The sequence below is a fragment of the Apus apus genome, chromosome 9 (assembly GCF_020740795.1).
Source record: "Apus apus isolate bApuApu2 chromosome 9, bApuApu2.pri.cur, whole genome shotgun sequence".
NCBI lineage: Eukaryota > Metazoa > Chordata > Aves > Apodiformes > Apodidae > Apus > Apus apus.
The window spans coordinates 15525428-15549132 of NC_067290.1; the positions used below are offsets into that span (position 1 = coordinate 15525428).

A 23705-nucleotide genomic window follows, 5' to 3' on the forward strand; every position below is an offset into this window, starting at 1 on the left:
CTTTTTCCATCTAAAAGTAGTAAAGACGTCACTTACAAAACTCTAAAATGTATTAAACAGATTTCCTTTTCCACATTAAGCAATGACAGTATGATCAAAAGGAATTCAGCTTTTTGTTTTCCTAATAAATTAACACATTACTCAGAAGTTTTATAACAATTCAGGCATCAAGCAGCCACACTCAAATGCTAGCAGGTACAATTTTAACAATTTTGTTACAAATGCTGCGATGAAATTCAATGTAAATACATTGCTTTAATGTTTCCAATCTTAGCTTTGATAAACTGAGTTATTAAGACCAGCTAATAATGTACTGCTTTCTACAAAGTGCTTTGATGCAGTTCGGTAAATGCAGGGAACTTCCATTTCAAGTGTGCAGTATTATGAGTATACATACAGAAAACTGTAGGTTTTGCATGAAGTTTTACTGAAACAAATCTATGTTTCTCTGTGGGAACTTTTCATATGATAGTAATTCCTAGGGAAAATATATAAAAGCTGACTTATTTTTTCCACATAACAAATATTTTTCTCAAAGGAGCAATACTGAACACAGCTGTGGAAATACTAGATATTCAACAACATTATCAAGCAAGACAATAATCTTTTAAGTGAGTTATGTAACAGTATTGTTAAAGGATTAAAATTAGGAAAAAGGATTAAAACTGACTTTATCTTTTTCACAATAACTTCTCCAAAATCCTGAAAGTTGGCTGTGCCATTACATTTTATCCTGTCGCCTCATGCATTCTGTTCCTTAATGACTTTCATAGTTAGGGAACAACTTCCATCAATAATATTTTGTGGTTCATATCTCCTTTTAAATGACTATTTTTTATAAATACATATGGCTTGCTTTCTTCTAATGGAAGATTGTTCCGAACTTCTTTAGTAAAACTTATTCACTACCAGTCTGCCAGAGAGAACTTTTTCCATTTATTTTCAGCAGTTTGGCTCTCCTAACAAAGAACTCAGGAAGCAAGACTTTTCCTCTTTCAATTAGACCAATTACTTTTTGGGTCTATATAAAACATTAAAATCTACTTTCTTGCACATTTACACAGCTGAACTATAAATATTTCATTACATTTGGTTTTAATCTGCCACCCACTCATTTCTTTTGTGTTAACCTAGTTTTTGCATTAGAAAAGGCAAAACAATTATTTTCTCATTCTTTCTTGAGGGTATATGGATTCAAATAGATCTGTATTACCTACATTCTGCACTTATTTTGAAGGCCAGTTTGATAGCCTCTGGTAAAACCTTAACATGGATTAAATCTCCTTTTCAGTTGAATTATATGTCTTTCCAATCTTCTGAGCAAAGAACAGCACATGGTTTTATGTGAGGATTCGTGCATCTTTTACATTAATTGTAAAACATATAGAAATTATAATAATGATGAAACAAAAGTATAGTTGCAGTATGAATCATATGCTGACAGATTACCAAAGATGTAGCTAGCTTGTTTAACAAAATAAAAGCTATAAAAAAGCTATTGTTAAGGAAGCTTACATTTTAAAATCAGAGATGCTACCTACTGCTGCAGGCAAGCCAAATGGAAATGACTCCTGGAATATAAGCATTCAAGAAAAAAAAAATAATAGCCTTTTCTTTACAAATTGTTCTACCAAAAAGCTCTCATTTTCCATACCACAAGTTAATATGCAATTATGACATATATTTTCTTTCAACTTACATAAGTATTTCCACTAAGTGGTAAAAGTGACTTCTATCATCTAGTGAACTTATATCTATGATAAAAAGTAATGCAAAACCATTCAGGGAACCAAACAACTAACACATTCTCTATTTCCAAAAAACATCTTTGAAAATAGTGTACTAGACTATCTGACTGACCATTTTAGCCTACGGTTTTTTATAGCTTAGCTTATAAGTTGTTTTTTTTCCACTTTCTTTACTTTTTCTGTCAATTATTCTGTTATAACACCTACCACACCACACCACTGCATGTGCAATGGTGAGGCCGAGTCCCCCTCTATATCCAACCAGCCAGTCTTTCACTGCCTAAACCAAAGCAACCATGTGTGTGGTCAAGGTTGCAGCACGTTCAACCCAGAGGGAACAATGCCAAGAATGTCTTTGCTACTTTATACAATCAGTTTGATTTTTTAATACGTAAGCACAACTGGTACCAACAGCTGCAGAACTTCAACATATTTTCACTGGTGAAAACAATAACCTTAACAGTATAGTTATTAGATCAGTTACGGTGCATCAAATGAATGTTAACAATCAGCAGAATACATTATGATATATAAGTAATAAAGCCAAATGCAATTATCTTTTTCCTTCTGTACTTAATGACTATGTTATAAATGTGGTATTTACTGCTTCCATTTCTAATAGTCTATCACAAACAGTCCAAGTCATCGTCTTTTGGATCCTTGAATTTTTAATGTAATATAAATTACTTTTGTTAATAAGTAAAGTTAGAAAAAAATACCAAATTAAATTAAACTATCTTTGCAGTCCAACATAACTTGAATTCTGGATTTCACTTTTTTCTGGCATCGGAAGGGCTGGATAGCTATGTTTCTTTTTCTTGAAACTACCAACTCAATGGCAATTGATGACACCTCCCACTTCAGGTGTTGCCTTTATGTTGTGAACAATATAGATCTAGCAAAACTGTCTGTATAACAACATGTATTTTACACTTCCAGATTATTCATCCTTTTTGTTAAAACAAATTGAAAAAAATCAGCATTTGAAAGTGATCAGGTTTTTTTTTTTTTTAAATTGCTAAACTTTGGCAGAGTAAATGCTTGATACTCTGAGGAAATGTGCTCAGTCCAGCTTGTATTCTGAAACAGAAGATTTTCCTTTAGAACTTATTATCACAGTGATTCAGTAGTTTGGCACTGGTTACAGAGTTTTTCATGTTCGATTTTTCGATTTTCACTGTTCGATTTTCCATGAAAGAATGTCTGCTGTTTATAATGCAGATGAATACCCATATTCCATAAAAATGCCATGTAACATTATCCAAACTTGTAAGTAGCATCAAAATCAGGACTAACAATTGACATGTACAGAAACTATTTTAAGACCTTCATTCATCAAGCAAGTTGTTCTTTAGGCAGAGCAGTTTCTGATCTAGTTAAGTGCACAGACCTTGAGACAGGACCAAGGAGATGAGCATGAAGGTGGAAACAAGCTAGCTGGGGACTTCTTAAATTAGCATTCCAGAACAGAGAAATTTGTATTAATCTGTAGCCTAAGGTAGAAAAAAGTTAACTGACCCTCCTAAGGTAACATAAACCATCTGTATGGGTGAAAAAATGATTCTTCTCCTCAGGTTATTATTTTGCCTCTCCAGTCATTCCTGATCACAACTTGAATGCATAAAACACATGATAAGCCTGACAATCACATGGATGCATGTACAGGAACACTTGACTTCATAGCTCTCCTTCTTAGTACAGCAAACTAGGAATTGCCCTTCAATATTGATATCTTGCTAATAAACATCAGGGACTATAGATTTTAACTGCAAATTGAAACTGTAATTTGTTGCAGTTTCTATGTTAGCTGTCAAAAACATGCAAAAAATGTATACATGTATTAACACAAGTTAATTCAACACATGGTAAAAAAAGTATTATTTTATATATTTACATATAAATACTGAAGAATGAAGATATACTACAGAAGCTAAAGAAAAGTTTTTCTATACTCAGCTCACTTAAATGGTGTTCAAGTTGGGAAGAGCCAAAACTTAGCTAAAAATGAAATATGTGACTGCACTCCACATGGGCTGGTTGTTCACATGAAAAGAATATGTCATGTTATTAAAATGTAATGGACTGTCTCCAAGACAGATTTGTACAGTTGATGTTAGATTCGTTGCTTTATGTAAACCACATTTATAAACAGTGACAGAAAATCAAAAAGTACTTAGTTTGCCTTACAAAAACAAACATATACAAGATCAGCTTAAGAAAAAAAAAACCTGCAATGTAAGCACTAGCCACATATGGCAGCATATGCTTGCTTGCTCTGACATATAATACAAAAATGGTAGTTTTCAAGAAAGAAATCAAGGTAGCATTGCAAAACACTGATGTGATAATCTTAAATATAAAACACCATCCAAATTTTTTTTCATTTGCATATTTCTCCATTGTGACAGTATTCTGAACCACAACACACTGATACAGTCCTATCCTTTGCCTCAGAAATAAATTTCCACTACTCATAAAAGTTACATTTGTATTTTAAATCAAGACAGAATTCTAACTTTCCACCAATTCTTTTACTGGTGGAAACAGAAGTCATTGAAAAGGTCTGAGCAAACAGTCTGACCTCACATAACCATTTAGTTGTTTAAACATGTAATATCTCCTAAGAAAATACACATACATTGGCTCGCAAGGAAAATAACTTCAGAATATTTATATTTAAGAGCATCTCTCTTCATTAAGACCTCAACATCATGTATTAAACAACTGTGACAGGCACATTTTTCCACCGGGCTATTGAAAAACAAACCCTCCCTATTAATGAAACAGCAGAAGCAATAAGATACCATTTTTTCTTTTAATAGCATCTTCACCCACAACCTCAAATCAAGTGCCTTACAGCATAGCCAAGAAATCAGCATCCTACCTCAAAAGGCTGCAGCTACAGCCTTTGAAGGGCTGCTACGTATTCTACCGTAAGTACAGTGTAGTCTTACCTAAAAAGTGAGGGAACATTGACCCAAGTACCTAGCAGCAATTCAATTGTTTGCACACTCCAACTTTCATTCAGAACTCCACCAACTGCCATACTGTACTGGCTCATGTAAATATATTGTGTCCAAAAACTGAGGTATGCTGGAAACAGTGATCCTGGAGAGAAATTCTGCTATAGTAGTTAGTTTTTAGTAAATTGGAAATATGCTGCAAGTGTTCAAAAGAACAGGCTCATAAACTAGATTGAGAACCACTGGTCTATTTTAGTTTTTAAGCATTGCTATCAACAGCTAACATCTGAAGTTCAGAACCTGGCAGCGAAGAGCCCTGTAAAGGGCTGCAATATTCCCAATCAAAATGCTAAATCTTTGTCTTGAGATACAAAATAGTTTCATCATAAGAACAGTACATCAATGTAAGCAATATTTATTTCTACCATATTGTTATTATACATTGTACAAAGTAGATGGGTAATGTATTATAAGAGGGTGACATTTTTCCAGATACTGCCACTCTGTCAGCTAGTAGTATGGCTATGACAAACTTCATATACACAGGAATGTGTTCCTACCACCAGAATCAACTAAAAAGAGACAACAACAACAACAACAATAATAATAATAATAATAGTAGTAGTAGTAGCAGCAGCAGCAGCAGCTAGTGTTTGTAAAAAAATGAGATGCTGGCTAAACATCAGGAACAACAGGGAACATTGCTGCAAAACTAGGATCAGCTGAAATTCCTGATTCAACAATTTACTACTGAAAGGAGAAGTGGAAAAGAAAAAAACAGTATATTTATATCACAGTCCTCAGGCCCTGCTCTCTTCCATCAAAGAGCCAAGAAAGCGTTGGAGGTTTTTTTTATACAGCAATTTAATACAAATTTGCTCAAGTAAATGCATCCAAACCAAGCCATTCAAAACACAGGGGAGTGTTTGCTTCAGAAGCTTTGGTTTCTAAAAGCAGACAAAAGAATGCAGATATAAGCAATTTGATATCTCAAAAAGTTTAAGATCATCATTCAGGTTTTCATGTGGGAATGTGATTGCTTTTGAAACTGTAATTTTATTCCCTGGGAAAAGTGATAGGGAGAATCTTTTTCATTATTCATCTATGCTACTGGAACTTGAACACATGCAAAAACAATGCAGCAACTAACACGAGCCTTATCTTGTTTGATATGGTAGCACCAAAGTGGGGGTTTTTGTTGATAGTATCTTTCTCTTTACTCAAGAAAGTAACTGTAGAGAGAATAACTTAAACCATCATTTTGCAAACAGCACCACGTTACATGTATATAAAAAAAAAATAAGAAGAAATTTCCAGGCTATTTTTCTGCAGCAAGACCAGCCTCCTAACAGAGAAAGGAGCTAATTAAAGAAACAGATGAAGTCAGATGTGTGTGGAATTGGACAGAAAAAAATTACTGTAAATTTAAAACCACAAACTGTTACATTGAAACATCTCTTTACGTAAACCCAATTTGTCATACATTTCTGAAATATACATAAACAGTCAGCCTACTCCAGGTAAACAAAGAATAACCCCATTTTTAAATATTATGACGTGGATGTCAGTACAAACAGTATCACTCAGGGCAAATTCTCAAAGACTTTGATTTAAGCTCACAACTTCAATCTTACCACATAACACTGCCTCTATTTTATTTCTCATACACAAAAGAAACAAATTCTATGGACTAATAAAAACTGATCTCCATTTTACATTCTTGAACCACCTTCTCCAGCCAGATAATTGCCTACTGAAAGCAAGAAGGTGGTATTTATACCTCACGACACAACAAAGTCCTAATTTTATAACCTTAGAAATCTTTGGCAACATGCTGATCACCTATAGGCTATTGGTTTGCTCTACCACTGGTTAAGATTTTATACCTTTATTCAAGTCACACTTTTTAGAGAAAAATGAGGCTAATGAAATCCTAAATAAGAAGTGTGATTCCACAGTAGGAATGACCTGAAATGGACCTCACTGTACTTCCAATGGCCTGATGTCAACTATTATTAAACTACAGGTTTTACAAAGTCTACCACTAGATGTCTAGAGTTAAGCCAGAAGTTTTGGCTGTAATACAGGCAGTGATGAAAAACATATGAGTGGTAACAAGTCATCTTAATATTATTCTTCAGTACTAAGATGGGCTAATCTGAAGCAGCACTTTAGTCTGGTATCACCCACAGTGCCAGGAGGATCAAGAACTTTGGAAGTGGAACTTTTCTTTATATTTACTTTCCATTTCACAGAACTCAGCCTAACTTACTTCTTCTCTCTTTTTTTTTTTAAACATGAAATAACTGGACATAAAGATCTCAGGTGGATTATCACACTGCTTCCAGAAGAACTGTCAAACTTGCAAGGTATGTCCACCTTGAATACCTATTCTGTTTAATTAGCAATAAAATATTAAGCAGCAGTTGTCACTCATTATGTGCAGATTAATAATGTTAGGTAATTTATAGTTAGAGGTACCACTTTTTAATGGAACATTTGAAAATCTACTCTGCAGCTGAAATAATTGTTTATTACATCTGAGCTGGAAGTAAAAAACTGTTACAGTGAATTATTTACCTATTAAACTTTTCAGAAAGACTTAACAACTGCAATGAATTTTTTCCTGTTGTTACAATCTATGAAAATTTATCCTACAATCACAGCAGTTCTTATAACTCAGTGTTAACTTTCTGTAATTGGGTATTTGAGGTTTTGGTGTTTTTTTTTTTATTAGATATCAGCAAAGTAATTAAAAATGACACATGAAAGAATGAACTGTATACGAGCTACAAACTAAAACCACTTATGGATGATATTCAGTAACACACAAGAATCAAACAGTGTTTTCCATACAAAATAAATACTCTCCAAACCTATTTTGTAAACATGCTATTCATTGTTATACTACATAACTTCAGTATTGGACTGTTCCTCAAGATAGAATAATTTCTCCAGTCTGACTGACAAAAAAAATTCCTCCTGTTTTTCTTAAGCAATTTAATTAAGTCAGTAGAGTAGGCAAAGAGTTAAACAAACTCCTCTCATTTCTGGAATGGGACAATGACTAATAGAACCAAAACTATTTTTAAATACAGCTTTCAAAACAGCTATGGTCTTGCCTTTCTTTGGACAATATCTGTGCACAGTGCAATGATTTGTGTTATTAATGAACACAGGGATTTTCCTTTGCCTCCATAAAGACCACCACTGAATCATTTAAATATTTCCTTTTCAGAAACAATGCCAGAGGAAATTTGCTCTGTTCACTGGTAACAGAAGTAATTTCTAAATAGAATTTAGTGTCTTTTAATGTCTTAAAACTTTATCTCCTTCAGTGTCATAACTGGTAAAGTGACCACATGCTGCAGGAGTGGCATGCAACTGCCAAGGAATCCAGACTTACGTGGTTTTTTTTATGCACACTTCCTATACTAACAACATAACATCTGTTCTCCCAGGAAGTGTTTTTCTTCCATTCATTAATGTTTAGTATTTTTATGTCACAGAACTATTGCACACTTAGGTGGGAATATCCCACACAATCCTTAAAAAGTTTTAATCATATTAATATCCTGTGACAGCACCTGCATTTCATTAGTTATAAATGCTATGCATTATCCTAAGCTAATAGCATAAATGTTCATATCTTCCACATGCTGTTTGGCAATATGAATTTTGGTAAAGATCATCCCATTAGGCTGAGTATGTTCCAAACAATTAATACAGTGATTTTAGGATAGTTACATACTTCAGGAAAGAAAGCCCAGACTTACAGCATCTCTACATGTAAAGTGTACCTTCCACATTCAGTTACTGCACTTCGGGGTGGCTAGTGTTCCAGTGAAAAGATGCTATTCAGAAGCTTTTTATATTGAAGGAAAAGCAGGATTACTCTAAAGAATGTACAATGGACAAGTATGTGAGCCCTCCTTGAATGTGCTACACGCTTTCTCAAACTCATCTTCAGTGTTCTTGCCTGTAAAAATGACAATTGACAAGGCCAGACTGTCCAAGCAGCAATCATCTGGTTCAGGGTATTAGTCAAGAAAACTGAGCCTAACAGCTTATACATGTCAAGAAGGGCAGTGGCATCTCTTCTTCCCTCTCCTTCCATTTAACATTCTCTCCCCCTAAACCAGGCTGTTCCACCCATTCCTTTGTTCTGGCTCTCATACTCAGACGGATTCAGATTGTTTACCCAGAAAGAATGTGTTGCATTTTCTTTCTTGCTCGCATTAGTGAGTTCAGTCAGCTCAGTGAACAGCCTCAGTGGAAAAGCTGGTAAGAGAGAACAGGTTTGTACCCGGGAGCAGAACTAGCCTCAGGTGGCAGCAGTGAGCCATTAATTAGTACAGCTGTATTCATCAGCTGTACTTTCTGAAACAAACATTTCATAAAATTCTCATTATAAAACAATGGAAGTATTTTCAGAAAGATCACTAGGATCTTGGATTTTAGGTTTTCATTTCCTTTTCATTGCCTTACTCTTGAAGTTAAAGCATGCAGAAAGTTTCAGAAGTTCTTTGAGATGAGCTGCAGAGTCAGAGCATTTCTACAGAGAGATATCAACATCTCTTTACTGTGAAACTCATCGAGCTCTTTGGAATCCTTTCTCTGACAGTTCTTTGGCCAATGCAAAACTGGAGTCAAACTTGATTACCACCCCTACCTACAGAGCCAAGTAGCACTAAGGATACATTTCCTAATGGCAGAATGGGAAGATGAAGTAAGAGCTTTCTCTCTGCCCTAAAAAAAAAGTAATTGTATCACAAGTCAGGCTTCCTCCTGTAACAGGACTTCTTTTCAGATTAGTATGTCATCAATGACATATTTCAGTGCTACTTTTCTCAAAATATGTGATCAACACATATTTTTCAGGAGTTCAGACTGGCCACTACTCCAACCACAGACTCAGCCTTTTTATAGTTTGAAATTATAATTAGCTTTTTTAATATCTGAAAGAAAAGATGTAATACATTTGCTACAGGTGCAAGTGTGCAAACAAATTTTTAAATTGTTTCATAAGACAACTTTCTAGCACCAGTCGCAGCAACATTTCAGGAACCTACAGGAAAGATTATCCTTTAGGTACACTAGAACTATATATCCAGGGCCTATCAGAAATACAAGTCAGCAGGGACTTAGAAATTGTATGTCCCAAGACATGATACGTGCTACAACACATGCAGAAATTGTACAAAACCACTAAATAAGGCACAGAGCGTTTTGTCACTTAATACCTAAGCAGGCAGGGGAAGAAGAGCAGTCTGAGTGCTCATCTGTGAAAACCCATCCCTTAAAAGCACTTGTCCAAGAATAAGAACTCAGAAGTCTGAAAGGCATCAGACGCCCCATATCCTAATTAATGCGATGACTGAAGTATTGAACATTTTTACTGTTTTGCTGAAGCTGAAATACAGGATTGAAAGGGCCAAATATTCTAGAGGTATACAGCCAGACATGACTGCAATTCTCTTCCAACAAACAAAGGTTCCACATCTTGTTGCCAGCAGTATTTTAGACTCTCAAAAAACACATTGTATAGGATTGCAAGTACAAGTATAAAATTCTATCTAGAAGCATTGAAAGAGAATGTTATTTTGAACATGAGGGAAAAAAATGGGAAAAATATAAGTGAAGACTCCTCTAAGAGACTGCTGAGTCAGTAAAAGATTACAGTACTCTAATGAGCATGCACTTGCAAGAACACAACAAATACTAAACTTAACAGTTGTATGCTGCATACCTGCAGGATACAAATGACATGCTTCTCCTTTCAGACATGTATTTGAGGGGAAGGAGTCACTGCATACTTTTCAGAAGGCTAGGTTTTATGTAATCTAAATACTTTTATCTTTTTATACACCCTGAAAGGTATACAATTACATTAGTAGCAGTGTGTGCAATATACAGTGTTTAATGCTGTTAAGAAACATATACAGGAAAGATCAAAATGACCTTGTATAGAAAAAAGAAATGCAAACAAATTCTCGGAATTTTGAGCAAGCCAAGGCCCATGTACAAACCAATGCAATCCTTTTCCTGTGATCAAGGACCAAGGACAAAATGTCTACATAAAGACATTTTTCAGCTATAATCCCATCGGTAAGCGTTTAATTAGGTGACCAAACAAGGACTGAAATCAGTTTAGTACTTCCCTAAAGTGGTCTATGGTGGTCTAAATAGAAACATTTTGAAAACAGGATATGCATAATACAATTCATGACAGCACCTCCTGGGTTGCACAGCAGTAGGATACAAATTACTTCCGGAATTAGGCTTTGGTGGGAAGCACTGTGGAGCTGAGGGCTCGATGTAGTCTTTTCTCACAGAGCTGCAAAACATCCTGCAACAGTTCTTATTATTCTCTATCCCTTTTGTCCAGTTTTACAGGACTGTTTGATCAAAAAATCATCTTTAGACTAAAAGCAGAGTATGTAGAAAATATCTAAGAGTTTTGACCTATGGATCATCATGACTCAGGTAAGAAACTATACTGTAGGACTGGTGTGCTGATTTTCCCAGTCAGGTGTGGATAAAAGAAATCTGGTAAAATTAGAACTCAGGAAGCTGAATGCAATGGAATGAACAGCTGGAAAGAGACAGTCTACCATATTTTTCTACAAACAAATCTGCTTCTTAAGTCTTCTGTAACTTGCGTGTTCTTCTGAACAACATCAGAAAAAAATAATTCTATCTATCTGACATAACCAATCCATCTTCTTTCTGTCTTCTAGACTGAAGAACTTTTGATTACAGAAGTAATCAAGTTAGAGGTAAGCTAGAAATCTGATTAATTTAATGGCATTTAATTCAAGCATGGCACATTTTGAGCTCCTTTCAGCTGGCTGTCTAGTTACAATGTACAGACCCTATGATGACAAAGCCAGGTTGAAAAAAAATAATTTAAAAAAATACTCACAGAGAAGTATTAGTTAGTATATAAGCACTATATTTTAAATAATATTTTTACTATTCATCCGTTATAAACTAATTAAACCTTAGTATTCATAACAGACAATTTTTCAGGACTACAGACTGTGGCAGTGAATGAAGTAAAAAGTTCAATAGCCGTATTTGCCATTTCACATTCACTAATTCTTGTGTTTGAGGTTTTTGTTTGTTTACTTTCCTCTTCAAGATTGACTATCCTGAATAAGAAGATATGAAGGAATACACACTCCTCTTCTTCTTGGCTTTGTGCTCTGCCAAATCTCTCATTGGTCCTTCATATTTGACACTAAAGAATATGATGCTCCAAGATATGGAAGAAGACGACGACGATGACGACAATTCTCTATTTCCAACCACTGAACCAATTATGCCACTAATTCCTTTTGATCTATTCCCAACATGCCCCTTTGGATGCCAGTGCTATATGAGAGTTGTCCATTGCTCTGACTTAGGTAAGAATGAATTTCTGTGTCTGTTCCCTACTGAACTCTACTTTGGAGGATTTTCCTCTTAGAAGATGAATTCTACAGCACCGTTCACATATTCCTATACTAGTAATTTTCAAAAGGAGCTCACATGTTTCCAGTTAGGCTTGCAAACCATATCTAGTCTGTGTCTAGTACTTTTTTAAACTTTCACAGTTTATGTGCATCAGTTTAGAAAATAAATTGCTACAGCCACATTCCATTAGCAATGACTCATTGATAACAGCACAGAATGGAAAGGCATTTTGAATATGTAACATATAACTGCAAAACTATTTAACAAAATGCTTCCCAGGGTTGTCACATGTAACCTGCACAGCTTTTTATCCACTAAGAGAACAGAGAATGCCAAAATGCTTACATTTACATTTTAGATTACACTTTCTCGTGTTTCATTTACTTCCAGGAAGTAATACCCAAACAGAGAAGGAAAAAACTTTGCTGAAACTTCCATTTGCATTAGACACTAGTCTCCCTCCCAAAAAAGACTATGGCTAAAGAAATACTTCATTCACAACTGTAAAGAAACAGGTCAAATGGCAAGCAAACATATCAAAGGAAAAAGAGGCCATAAATAAAGCACAAGGAAGTTTAGCATCAGCGCATAAATGGGTTGCAAACTATTTCCTCAGCTTAGTATCAGTAAAGTGAGCATCAATAGTAACATTTTAGCTAAGGCAAATCTCCAACTGCCACTGTTGCAGATTCATACTACTGCATAAGAATGAATTAAATATTAATTGTGTCAATTTGAATTTGTATTCATTGATGTTTTCCCATGATTCAAGGTAATCAAAGGACTATGCTCCTGCCACTAGCACAGTGACAATGACATTCATTCTAATCATAGCTCTGCCACCACCCTAAACTTTATCCTAGACCTGTCATGTCTTAGAAACAGTGAGTCAATACATAAATTGCTGGATTTTTAAAGAATGTGTCATTATTAAGGAATCAAAATTAGCTTTTGCTGACAGCAATAAGCAGTGATTATTGCATCTGGTTTACAGACTGCAAATTGCCTTATTTGAGTTCACACATAAAAAAAAGAACCCTATTAATAGACTTAATCTTTAAATAACAGTAACCTATAATTATGGAATAGTTCTTAATAAACTGGACCAGCATTGATGCATCAGCATTTCCATTGAAAAGAAAGTTACTATTCCTCACTTGCCTCTTTTGCTGATACAGAATCTCAGATGGCATGAACAGAAGTATTTTGTCACTGAACAATTAACTGGATTGGTGAATTTATACCACTGGTAATTAAAATACTGGCAGCTAGAAGACCATCTTCTGTCCACTTTTAGCAAGAACACATTTCTCAGCCCTGATGTTGTTACCTGGACAGCTACATAAGCAACCATGCCAGTACAAAGGATAGGGCAGTGCAGAGGTAGAAAGGAGCATCCAAGGACTGAGCAGAAATTCCCTAAAGCCACTGCAACAGCCCTGTTCCTCAACACAGACCCACAGCCCAGGTCCTCTGAGGGTGGCTTTCTCCAAGGACTTCATCACTACCTGTAGGACAACCACTGCTGAGGCCGCTTTTTTCAGAGATGCAAGGAATTGCCTTGAGCACCTCATTCAAGCTTTTTATGGTCAGAGGTAGAAGCAGTTCCACTGGAAACTATTCACACATTTTTGTCATTCGTTCTTACATAATTAGCTCCTCTTGTTATCAAACATACCCTTCTATCCTTTGCTTTATGGCTGATCATAATTACTTTCCCAACAATCTCACTGTGTTTTGCTGTTTAGCAGTTAATCTCTTTGGACTTATATACAGGCATGTAATGTTTCTGTTTGTCACATACTTAAATAGGTTTGACATCAATACCTCGCAACATTCCACCAGACACTCGCATGATTGACCTTCAAAACAATAAAATAAGAGTGGTCAAGGAAAATGATCTCCAAGGGCTCACATCACTTTATGTAAGCATTTTATTTTCCAAATTTGAAATCTTATTTAGCAATTTGAAATATTTTATACTTGTATAATATAAATGGTATTTTTCTTCTCCAATAGACTCTAATAGCTCCATATTTGACTGCTTCCACATAGTAAAGAGCAAATGTCTTTGAGCTGTAAGAACTCTGCTACTTCCTACAACACCCAGAAAACATACAATGAGTATCTCGCCAAACAGATTCTCAAGATTTATTCAGGCCTTAGCATTGACAAAACACTCTCTACATTTTAAAGGCTGCAAGACAAGTGCTCCTTTTTTATCTGCTTACCTGTAAAACAGCTGAAAGAACAATCTCACAGGAAAACTAGAACATTTTCTGAGGGTATTTTCAAAAGCACACAGCATATGACTGGCACATGCACCACTGAAACTAATGCTACAAATCCAACTGACTTGAACAGAAAACAGACCAAAGCAGAATTAATGAAAAAGTCAAGTGCTTTACTACTCTTTTTTTAACACACTCAAGTAAGCATATAGAGACAGCCTTTGAAGTAAGTATCACTGGCAACCAATAAATCTAGATATTAACCGTATACTATAATCTCTTTTTATAATGAAAGAATATAAGAGAGTCTCAGAGGCCTGGAAAGGTAGATTAAATCTATTTTGGAATACTTATTTCCGTAAGATGTCACTCCAGATCCAGTACCAACAAATTAACAATTTTAAAATTTTCAATGTAAAAATGACAGAACTGTTCCACAAGTTACAGCAAATTAACCTCATTTTGTTCCATCTTAGAAAGATATGAATAATTCATTAAACTAACATAAAACAAATCCTTTTCAGTTGTATTTGGTTTCTGAGCAAAACTGAGAATTTACCACATATAAGTGTTTATTAATGAGCCTGTTAATTATTATGGGTTAAGCTAGGATAGAAAAATAGGAACTATATAAACTCATTGTTTGCAACAAGGTGCTTCCAATTCCCCTCAAGTGTCTTGTGTCTGGGTACAGAACAGACTTGCCAGCAACTTGGGGGTAAACACACTAACTGTGCTTAATATTCAGTATAAAAGATGATATAGAAACTTATCTTCTATGACTGAGAAAATCACTGGAATACATCAGCAGTCACCACATTATACAGTAAACACTTAATTATGTGATAACTGAAAACTCTGAGTTGTTTGGCTTTCTCTTATCAGTTAATTTGCAGCAAGGACTAACAAAACCTTTCATGAAAGCAAAGTTTACTTTGTTCAGCTTCTCTGAGTACTAGTATGCTTAGCAAATGCACAGATGGCAACTTGGACTAGGAAGAAGCATTTCCTGTTTATTTCCTTAAGCTATTCCGATTTTTTCTTGGAAAAAAAGATTAATTCTGTTTTGCTCTACTTTTCCCCACAATTCCAGAAAGCAGACGAATTCCCAACAGCTCAGAGAAGTCAAAAAGGAAGAAAAATGAATAGTCAAGATATGGAAATGCAGAGATGTGATTTGACATGCAAAATAATTTCAGAGAACTAGTATTTTGTTGTCAGTAGTAATTAATTACAAGTTCTCTGATAACACACAGCAACCAAGAATAAAAAAACTGTCCCAAAAAGCATTAATATGTTGTATAGAAGGGAGTCAAATTCACAGGAGTGAACTAATGCAAAGAAGATATAAATTACTGTGTGTATATCAGTCATTAACAGACATGAATTAAAAAAAAAAACAACAGATTAAAACACTGACTTTTATTTTGCAGCATTATGCCAAAATAAAAGATGAAATCAAGTTTTGAAAACTTGTCTGCATTAAGGAACAACAAAAAAGACTGTATCTGCCATACCATCCTACAAAATGTATGAAGACAGTTCTGCCAGTTCTTCTCACTATCCATTGTCACTTTGTTAGCTCTGACTGGGTTTTTTTTTCTACCTTCTAGTTGATGTTCCACCTTTCAGGGTCTTTTTTGTTTTTCCCAATCAACTGAAATGCCCAAGTATATACAAAGTCCTAAAGTCTGGTATGATAGAAAAATAAAATATTTAGAATACCTAATTGTCAAATTATATTTAAAATTCATTACTTAAAATTCATAATCATAATGTTCTGGTATATTGCTCTTCCTATATCTCAAAGGCACTGGCTTTGAACAACAACAAAATATACAAGATTCATCCAAAAGCCTTTCAACCAACAAAGAGGCTACGACGACTGTATTTGTCCCATAACCAGCTAACTGAGATTCCAACAAATCTACCAAAAACTTTAGCAGAGCTCAGAATTCATGCTAATAAGGTTAAGAAAATCCCCAAGGATGTATTTAAAGGAATGAAGTCTCTACATGTTTTAGGTAAGTAGAAAATAAAATGTCTTTATAAAAAATGTAACCTACTATACATAACTTTCTTTTGAACATTTTCCTAATGTGCAATTTCCTATTAAGATAAATCAATGCTGTGGAAATTATCTTTTTCAATTTAATTTCCATGTGAAGTTGTTACACAGGCCAAGTTTTTGGTAACCTTGCAAGCCAAGTTAGAAAGCCTTTATTTGCTGAAAGCTGTGATGTCCACCCCTCAGAATAGGTAATCAAAGCCAAGCACTAAATAATACTTAAAATACCAGAAGTCATTAAAAAATGAAATGTTTAAAATGTACACAAAATTATTGCGCCATAACTACTTTCTTTACTCCCCTCCTTGAACAGAAATGAGTGCAAATCCTCTTTACAATGATGGAATAGAGCAAGGGGCTTTTGAAGGTGTAAATATCTATCATATAAGAATTGCAGAAGCTAAATTAACTTCAATTCCTAAAGGTACGCTTCATTTTACCTTTTCTATTCTGCCTATACCAGTTTACTCCTATATAAAATACTTTAACATCTATATGATAAAAATGTTTATAAATTGTTTTGTATTGTTCATTATTAGCAAGCCACTTCCTACCTTATTTTCCTTTTTGCACTTAGCAACCAATTTTACACCTCAGAAGTGTGCATTTGTGCCTGCACACACGTGATCTCCAGCCCCCTCCTCCTGCCTTCTCCCTGTCTGGCAGTCCACTCCTCTTAGTCATCCAGAGACTCTAAGAGAAGCAACATGAATAAAATTGTAACGTGATGTCGTTTCATATCTTTCACATCTGCCTCTCAAAAATCCTTACAGAGAAAGGTTAAACCCCTGACATTTGATCTGAGTCATGAGGGATACAGAATTCCCACTTCTTTTATGCACTTAAAATGAACCCTATACATTCTAACTTAAATTGTGCATGTTCCAAGCAACTCTGTTCCAACCATATGTTTTATCATTCACTAACTTACAGGGAGACTAGATTCCGGTTCCTAAGATACTTATTTCTGGATCATCCAGATAAATAATTTGTTTCTTATCAAATTTAATCTCTTCTTATAGAGAGATACATATACAACAGTATGCCTATAGAAGAGAGCACTAAAAAAAACAACAGATCAAATGAACTTACCCCAATTGTTCAGGGAATTTTAAGATCAAAAACTATCTGGCTGCCTACCTATGGTAATTCACCCCAACACAAAAAGTCAGCATTACTCTAGTATCATCATAATACCATCTCCTATCACTTATCCCACACACACATATATATACATGAAATTATTCAGATTTTGTCTTTGTTATAGTAAAATATCCTATAACACAGCATGAGGCCCAATATGTGGTGTCAAATACATAAACAATCACAAACAGGATTTTATGAACATGTTCTGTACAAATGGAAACTAAGTTTGTAGATGCTTCTATCTACCAATGTTATAATGACAAAAAAAGATTTAAAAAAATGTAGCTTACAAAATGCACTTAAAATCTAAAATGGACAGATGGGTAGTCTTCCCTCTCAATATTAGACACAAGCAGCACCCAGCAGAACTGTGAACTGGAACGTAAACTGGAAAAAGCCTACACACACACCCCAAAGCATGTCAGCTGGCATAAGGACAGACTGTAAAGCACACCACTTCCCTTCAGTATTGTAAAGCTGCTCCTGTTGCCATTGCTATTGGCTGTAGTGCTCCCCTAAGCCGTACTAGTAACACAAGGTTCTGGTTTGTCATACTTGGTGTCAGGGTGCCATCTAGACAGATGCTTGAAAAACTGAACATGAGACCAGCAAAATAGTTATCCAAATTGTGACTATCTTTGTCCTGATTGAAATGATATTGTAAAAAAGATTCTCCACCTCCTGGTCCATTCACTGACAGTTCTGAATTGGGACTATTTGGTACCACATGATGAAACATTCTGTGTCTGGCATGGAAAGGACCATACTAAATATCTTCTTTTGCTTAGAGAGTTCTGAAAGCTTTCCTCCTGTCTTAGGAGCTATAAGAACACAATTTCATATCATGTGGAAAAAAATACGTATCTACAAAATATGTATCTGACTACTGACTGTCACAATTGCATATAACATACAATCTACGTTATAAAGAAAGCTAGCAAAATTATACCAAGTTTTTGAACTCTGGAATCTTAACATTAGCATTTGGACTTTCACATATTTTTTTAAGTTACTATTTTCAATCAAATTGTGGTTGTTTTTTTGTTTGATTTGGTTTTGTTTTTTAAGGTAGTAACATACTTGTTTCTAATACCCATTTATTTTATGCAGATAGGCCCTTTCCCCAAGATTCTTCATCCAATCCTAAGCAGAAAAAAAAAAAAAAAGTTGTTTGGAACATAATAAGTATTCCAATAAAAATAAATTAACTTATTTTTCTCACACTATTTTTTTTTTTTTTTCCATCAGATTTGCCTTCCAGTCTGCTAGAACTTCATTTAGATGACAATAAGATCACAGCAATTGAACTTGAGGATTTTAACCGGTATAAAGATCTTCAAAGGTAAAATTCAAATGCAGAATGCTTTTATTTGATAAAAAGTCACACCTTTTTTACAGTATCCCATAATGCAATCACTGTAATATGCACTGCACATACTTCTCATGCTCTAAATACATACTGAATCTTTGTGGACACAATTTATCAACAGTATTGACCATTCTTCTCCAGCCTGTTCCTGATCAGGCCTAACCATTTTAACTCCTTGGTCAGTCATCTCACAAATGACACTCTAAAATGAGATATACAGCAAAACCAACTGAATTTTGTTTTAGGAACAGAATATTTTTTTTGGCAACTAAATTTATGGAATTTAAGAGTCATAATAGCTTTTTAATTCCAGAGAAGGCCTAGGTGTACTGGAAGGAGACACTCTATACACACTCCAAAGAAAAATATAAAAAAGATGGCAGGAAAAGGGAAATCTAAGTATTGTTTACACAAATAAATAGGAAGACAGGTAAATTATAAGAGAAGTTGCCTCCTGAAAACGAGCTTGAGATAAATACAGTAGCTGGTAAAGGAAACAACTTGGTAACTGTTTCCAAATGTATTGGGGGTCTAAGAAAAATGCGTATTTCTGAGGAATGGATCACTGCTGTAGGACAAAAGCAGGAAGTTCTTTCTGTAAAGCTCAGTTAAATACTCTGAAAATATGGCTGAGCAGCACTGCATTTTGGATTTGGTAACATAAACTACTACCAAAAAGGGGCTACTGAGCTCCTCTTAGATACCAACTTCAGTTTCTGAAGATATCAAGAAAGGAGAAACAGAGGGTTGCAGGATGTGTGGACAGAGCAATTCCAAACTGTCCTGTGCCTCCACCTTCTGAATCATCTTCCAAGTAATACAGGCTGAAGAAAAAAAAAAAAATCTAACTAAGGCCTAAATTAAGGAAAATGTGGAATTAGGAAAGAGGGGAATCCTGCTCATTTTTAAAATAGAAAGCCTTTGACTAAGATACATATATATTTCTTTACAAGACTTGCTCTTCTTTGGCTATTTATATATATAAACATATATATAACAATACTTTTTACTGTGTAGCTATACTACTCGATTAAAGGACATGATTTCTTTTACAACCAGATTGGCTGATGTTTATAATTTTAACTCTTGCCACTAAAAGTAGAAAAACTGCACGCAAAACTGGACAACTGCTCACACCAGGCTACCTGCTGTCCTTTAAGTGGAGACTAAATTAAGTGGAAAAAACATGTTAGATCAATGGTAGGGTTTTTTTCCTATCAGAGGTAAGATTTCATTAACATTACCCATTTTTTCCCCCTATGTCTACTCCTGTGTATTTCAACCTCCAGAAAAAAAGTCTGCTCTTCAATGCTGTTGTGAATCTCAATATTTAATTAAATGTTCCTTGCATTATTTCTAGGTTAGGCCTTGCGAATAATAAAATCAAAGATGTGGAAAATGGAAGTTTTGCCAACATACCAAGTATACGTGAAATCCATCTTGAGAAAAATAAGCTCAAGAAAGTTCCTCCTGGACTACCTGAACTGAGATATCTACAGGTCATATATTAAACTTACTAGAAAGCTCTGGAAGTTACGAGGTGTTTGACTTTCACACTGCCACAATTATTAGGTCATAATTAAAAAGCATAATTAACTGTCTTACTTAATTTGACATGACTCTCATACCAGGAAAACCTGAAATAATCTATGCTCTTTAAGAAGTAAACAAGATCAAACAGCAGGAACACTTCCTAAAAAAAAATATGAAAACAACATGCTACACCCAGAGAATGTGTCAGAAAGTTTGTTACAGATTTATTATAGTTTCCATATTAGCAAACCAGAGTGGAAATTTTTCCATTCCTATGCTGAAAAGCCCCAAATAGAAAGAAAATTATTTATGAGGCTAGAAAGATTTTAGAATTTGTATTTAGAAAGAAGTAAATTCTGCGATAGCAATTAAAATCAAGTATGTCTTATAAGATGACATATGCCTGAGGATAAAGAACAGTACAAAGCTTGGGGAAACAAAGAAGAAATGTGTAGACAGAGCACACAATAAGCTATTTGGTAACAGCTTTCACCTCTAAATTTAATTTCTTTTTACTTCTCATTTTACTTCCAACAGAAAATCTTTTGAGAATATATTTAAAAAAAACAAGACAAAACCAACAACAACCCAAACATCAACTTACAATGTAGCATAAAATTAGATATACAAACAAAAAAATTATTTTGTCAATATATACTATTTTACTTAGCAAATTATAAACTCTATCACAAGCCCTTTTTATTTTCACTAATTTAAGTTACACCACCACTAAACAGAAGTGTTCCTCTAATTGTACTGATAAATCTTTGCTCATAGCAGCTTTCCTAGAGTCTACTTTTAAAAATATATTAAAACACTGAAAATTTGAATTATGGTAGAACACAGTATTGCATCATTATAATTTTTAGTATAAGAGAATATAAAACTGCATTTTAGGAGAATGTTCTGCAAATATAGAGTCAAGTGATTCTGACAACACACTGATAAGCTATATAACTTCTTTTTGTAAGAGAGACTGTGGCAGGAGGGAGACATTTTTTAAAGATTTTACACAAATTTTTAATTCCTGTTAGCAAAAAGGTCTGCATCCAACTGATCTTCCAGCAAACCTCAGTTATTTACATGACAATGAATGTTTGGATGTTTTTTCCCATTACATACTAATTGTTCTATTTTACTGTCTCTTATTGCTGCAGGTGGTTTTCCTTCATTCTAATCATATTACAAAACTGGGAGTGAATGACTTCTGTCCAACAGGAAGAAGAAAGAAGAAAGCATTATACAGTGGCATAAGCCTCTTCAATAATCCTGTAAAATACTGGGAGGTTCAGCCTTCAACTTTCCGTTGCATTTTAGCTAGAAACAGTGTGCAACTTGGAAATTTCCTCAACTGATACTGAAGTTGGTAATTTCAAAAAGTAACTTGTCCAAATCAGTTCTACAATACTTGAAATTTGCAGGAAAATGCCAATTTTACACTACCTAATCAGTTTACAAAGTATTCATTATTTCAGAGATGATAATTAGAAACAATATGTTAGTAGAATCTATGGTATTATTTGACAATGTTCAACTTATATTTGAATAATTTAAACAAAAGCCTTTATATCTAATGGAAGGTCTCTTGGAAATGGAACTGGAAACTGTATTTGATGTTTCCTATTATAATGTTAAATGCTTTAATTAATTCACATAGTTTTGACATATTCTTTCTTTCCAATACATTTAAAAAATCAAGTGGAAGTGACTTTTTCCATGGTAAGAAAAGTTGCAAAACAAATTATCAGACTTCAAGGACAAATTCTTGTGATATTTTTGATAACCAGCAAAGATGCAAAGAAAAAAGAGGACTCCAAAATAGAATATATTTTTATAATCTATTAAGGGAAATAAAGGTGGGTTTCATATCATGAACTATCAGGCAAAAAACCTTTTAAAAAGTTTCTTTTTTTTTTTTTTTTTTTCTTGCAACTTTAAGAGGGAAAAGTTCTTCAATGTTTTGCTATCAATATAATTTGATGCACTCTGAACATTAAAAAGTAGGATTCAAGATCTATCATATGCTTCAAGCTTAATAGGAATGACTATTAAATTCCCTTTACGCCAGCAAAAACATTTTCTTTTAGCTATAACAACTGTAATAATGTTTTTCATTTAATTTTTTCCTGCTTTATATTTTGACATCACACGGGTTACGTACGAATCCCTCAACAATGTAAGTACCTTCACATTGCTGAATGCAAGCAGATAAGCTGGAACTCAACTGCCCTGACTTCTCATGTAGGTCAGCACACAGAATTCTCAATACTGACAGTACTGTATAAAATGGGTATTTTAAAAATCTATTTAGTGTATATTTGCTATTGGGATCCAAAATAAATTAAATAAACTTAAATAATACTTGCATTTGTATACCTGATTACATGACAGGTCATGTGAAAACCTTCAGATATTATAACCAAACAGTTTTCTGACTCTTCTCTAGATATTTTCTCTATTTTCCTTTTTCCAAATCTACACACCTTGCACATCATTTATCACTGCTGTTCTTTGCAAAGTTAAAACTTCAACACGTTATTTGAAGCAGCTACAGGAAATGGCACAGACTAGTAGTAAAAGAAAATACTACACAGAAATCAAGCAATTCCCATATGAGAAAAAGTGAGAGAGTAGGCCAGGAGAGGCTTTTACTGAAGAACAGTTTCTGTAAAACATTTTAAGGAAGAATAAAAACTGATTAAAACACCACACAAAACCCCAAAAAAATCTGCAGATCACCAAGCATCTTTCAGTTCCTAGCTTCTGAAGATGTTTATAAGGAGTGCATTCACTAGCAAATGTCATGGAGAAAGCAGTGATCAGTACTGAAAACAGTAGTTAGTGAGTATATTCTTAATCAGTTGGTCTAGTTTATATCATGGACTTTTTTAGCCTCAGCTATGTCACCACATATGAAGAGTTACGAAAACAACGCAATATTTTCAGTTGATTTTGCCACTAGAGAATTAATTACTACATTCATAGAGAAGACAGAACTGTTGATGTACGGTTCATTCCCAGCAAAGACACAGGCCGAGCCTCTCTCTATGTTGCACTTTAAATAAATCCAACAGTAATAAATCTAGTATGGCTACCAAGTGAAACAGCCAACTCTCTAAGTCACTTCTACAAGATTTATGTGGAGCATGGAAGAATGTTGAAAAGAGCAAGTAACAGAGAATGAGACAG

General features: G+C 34.4%; 2 protein-coding genes across 3 annotated transcripts in view; one reads left to right on the forward strand and one right to left on the reverse strand.

Moving 5' to 3' along the window:
- Positions 1 to 23705, reverse strand: part of CENPP (centromere protein P) — a 110984-nt gene that overhangs the window by 41761 nt on the left and 45518 nt on the right. The gene's annotated exons all lie outside the window — the stretch shown is intronic.
- ASPN (asporin) lies at positions 6833 to 22853 on the forward strand. Of its 2 annotated transcripts, XM_051627280.1 has the most exons (10): positions 6833 to 7080; positions 11100 to 11197; positions 11452 to 11490; positions 11856 to 12120; positions 13982 to 14094; positions 16211 to 16424; positions 16782 to 16892; positions 18863 to 18956; positions 20344 to 20482; positions 21674 to 22853. In XM_051627280.1, the coding sequence occupies exons 4-10, from the start codon at positions 11880 to 11882 to the stop codon at positions 21869 to 21871; spliced, it is 1110 nt and encodes a 369-aa protein (XP_051483240.1). In that variant the 5' UTR covers positions 6833 to 7080; positions 11100 to 11197; positions 11452 to 11490; positions 11856 to 11879; the 3' UTR covers positions 21872 to 22853. The 2 variants fall into 2 exon arrangements, with proteins under 2 accessions (XP_051483240.1, XP_051483239.1); XM_051627279.1 differs by lacking the exon at positions 11100 to 11197.

Coding starts and splice junctions, on each gene's coding strand:
- ASPN (XM_051627280.1), top strand. CDS start 11,880: ATGAAGGAATACACACTCCTCTTCTTCTTGGCTTTGTGCTCTGCCAAA. Junction 16,893..18,862: donor ATTAACTTCAATTCCTAAAG/GTACGCTTCATT, acceptor TTTTTCCATCAG/ATTTGCCTTCCAGTCTGCTA. Junction 20,483..21,673: donor CTGAACTGAGATATCTACAG/GTCATATATTAA, acceptor TTATTGCTGCAG/GTGGTTTTCCTTCATTCTAA.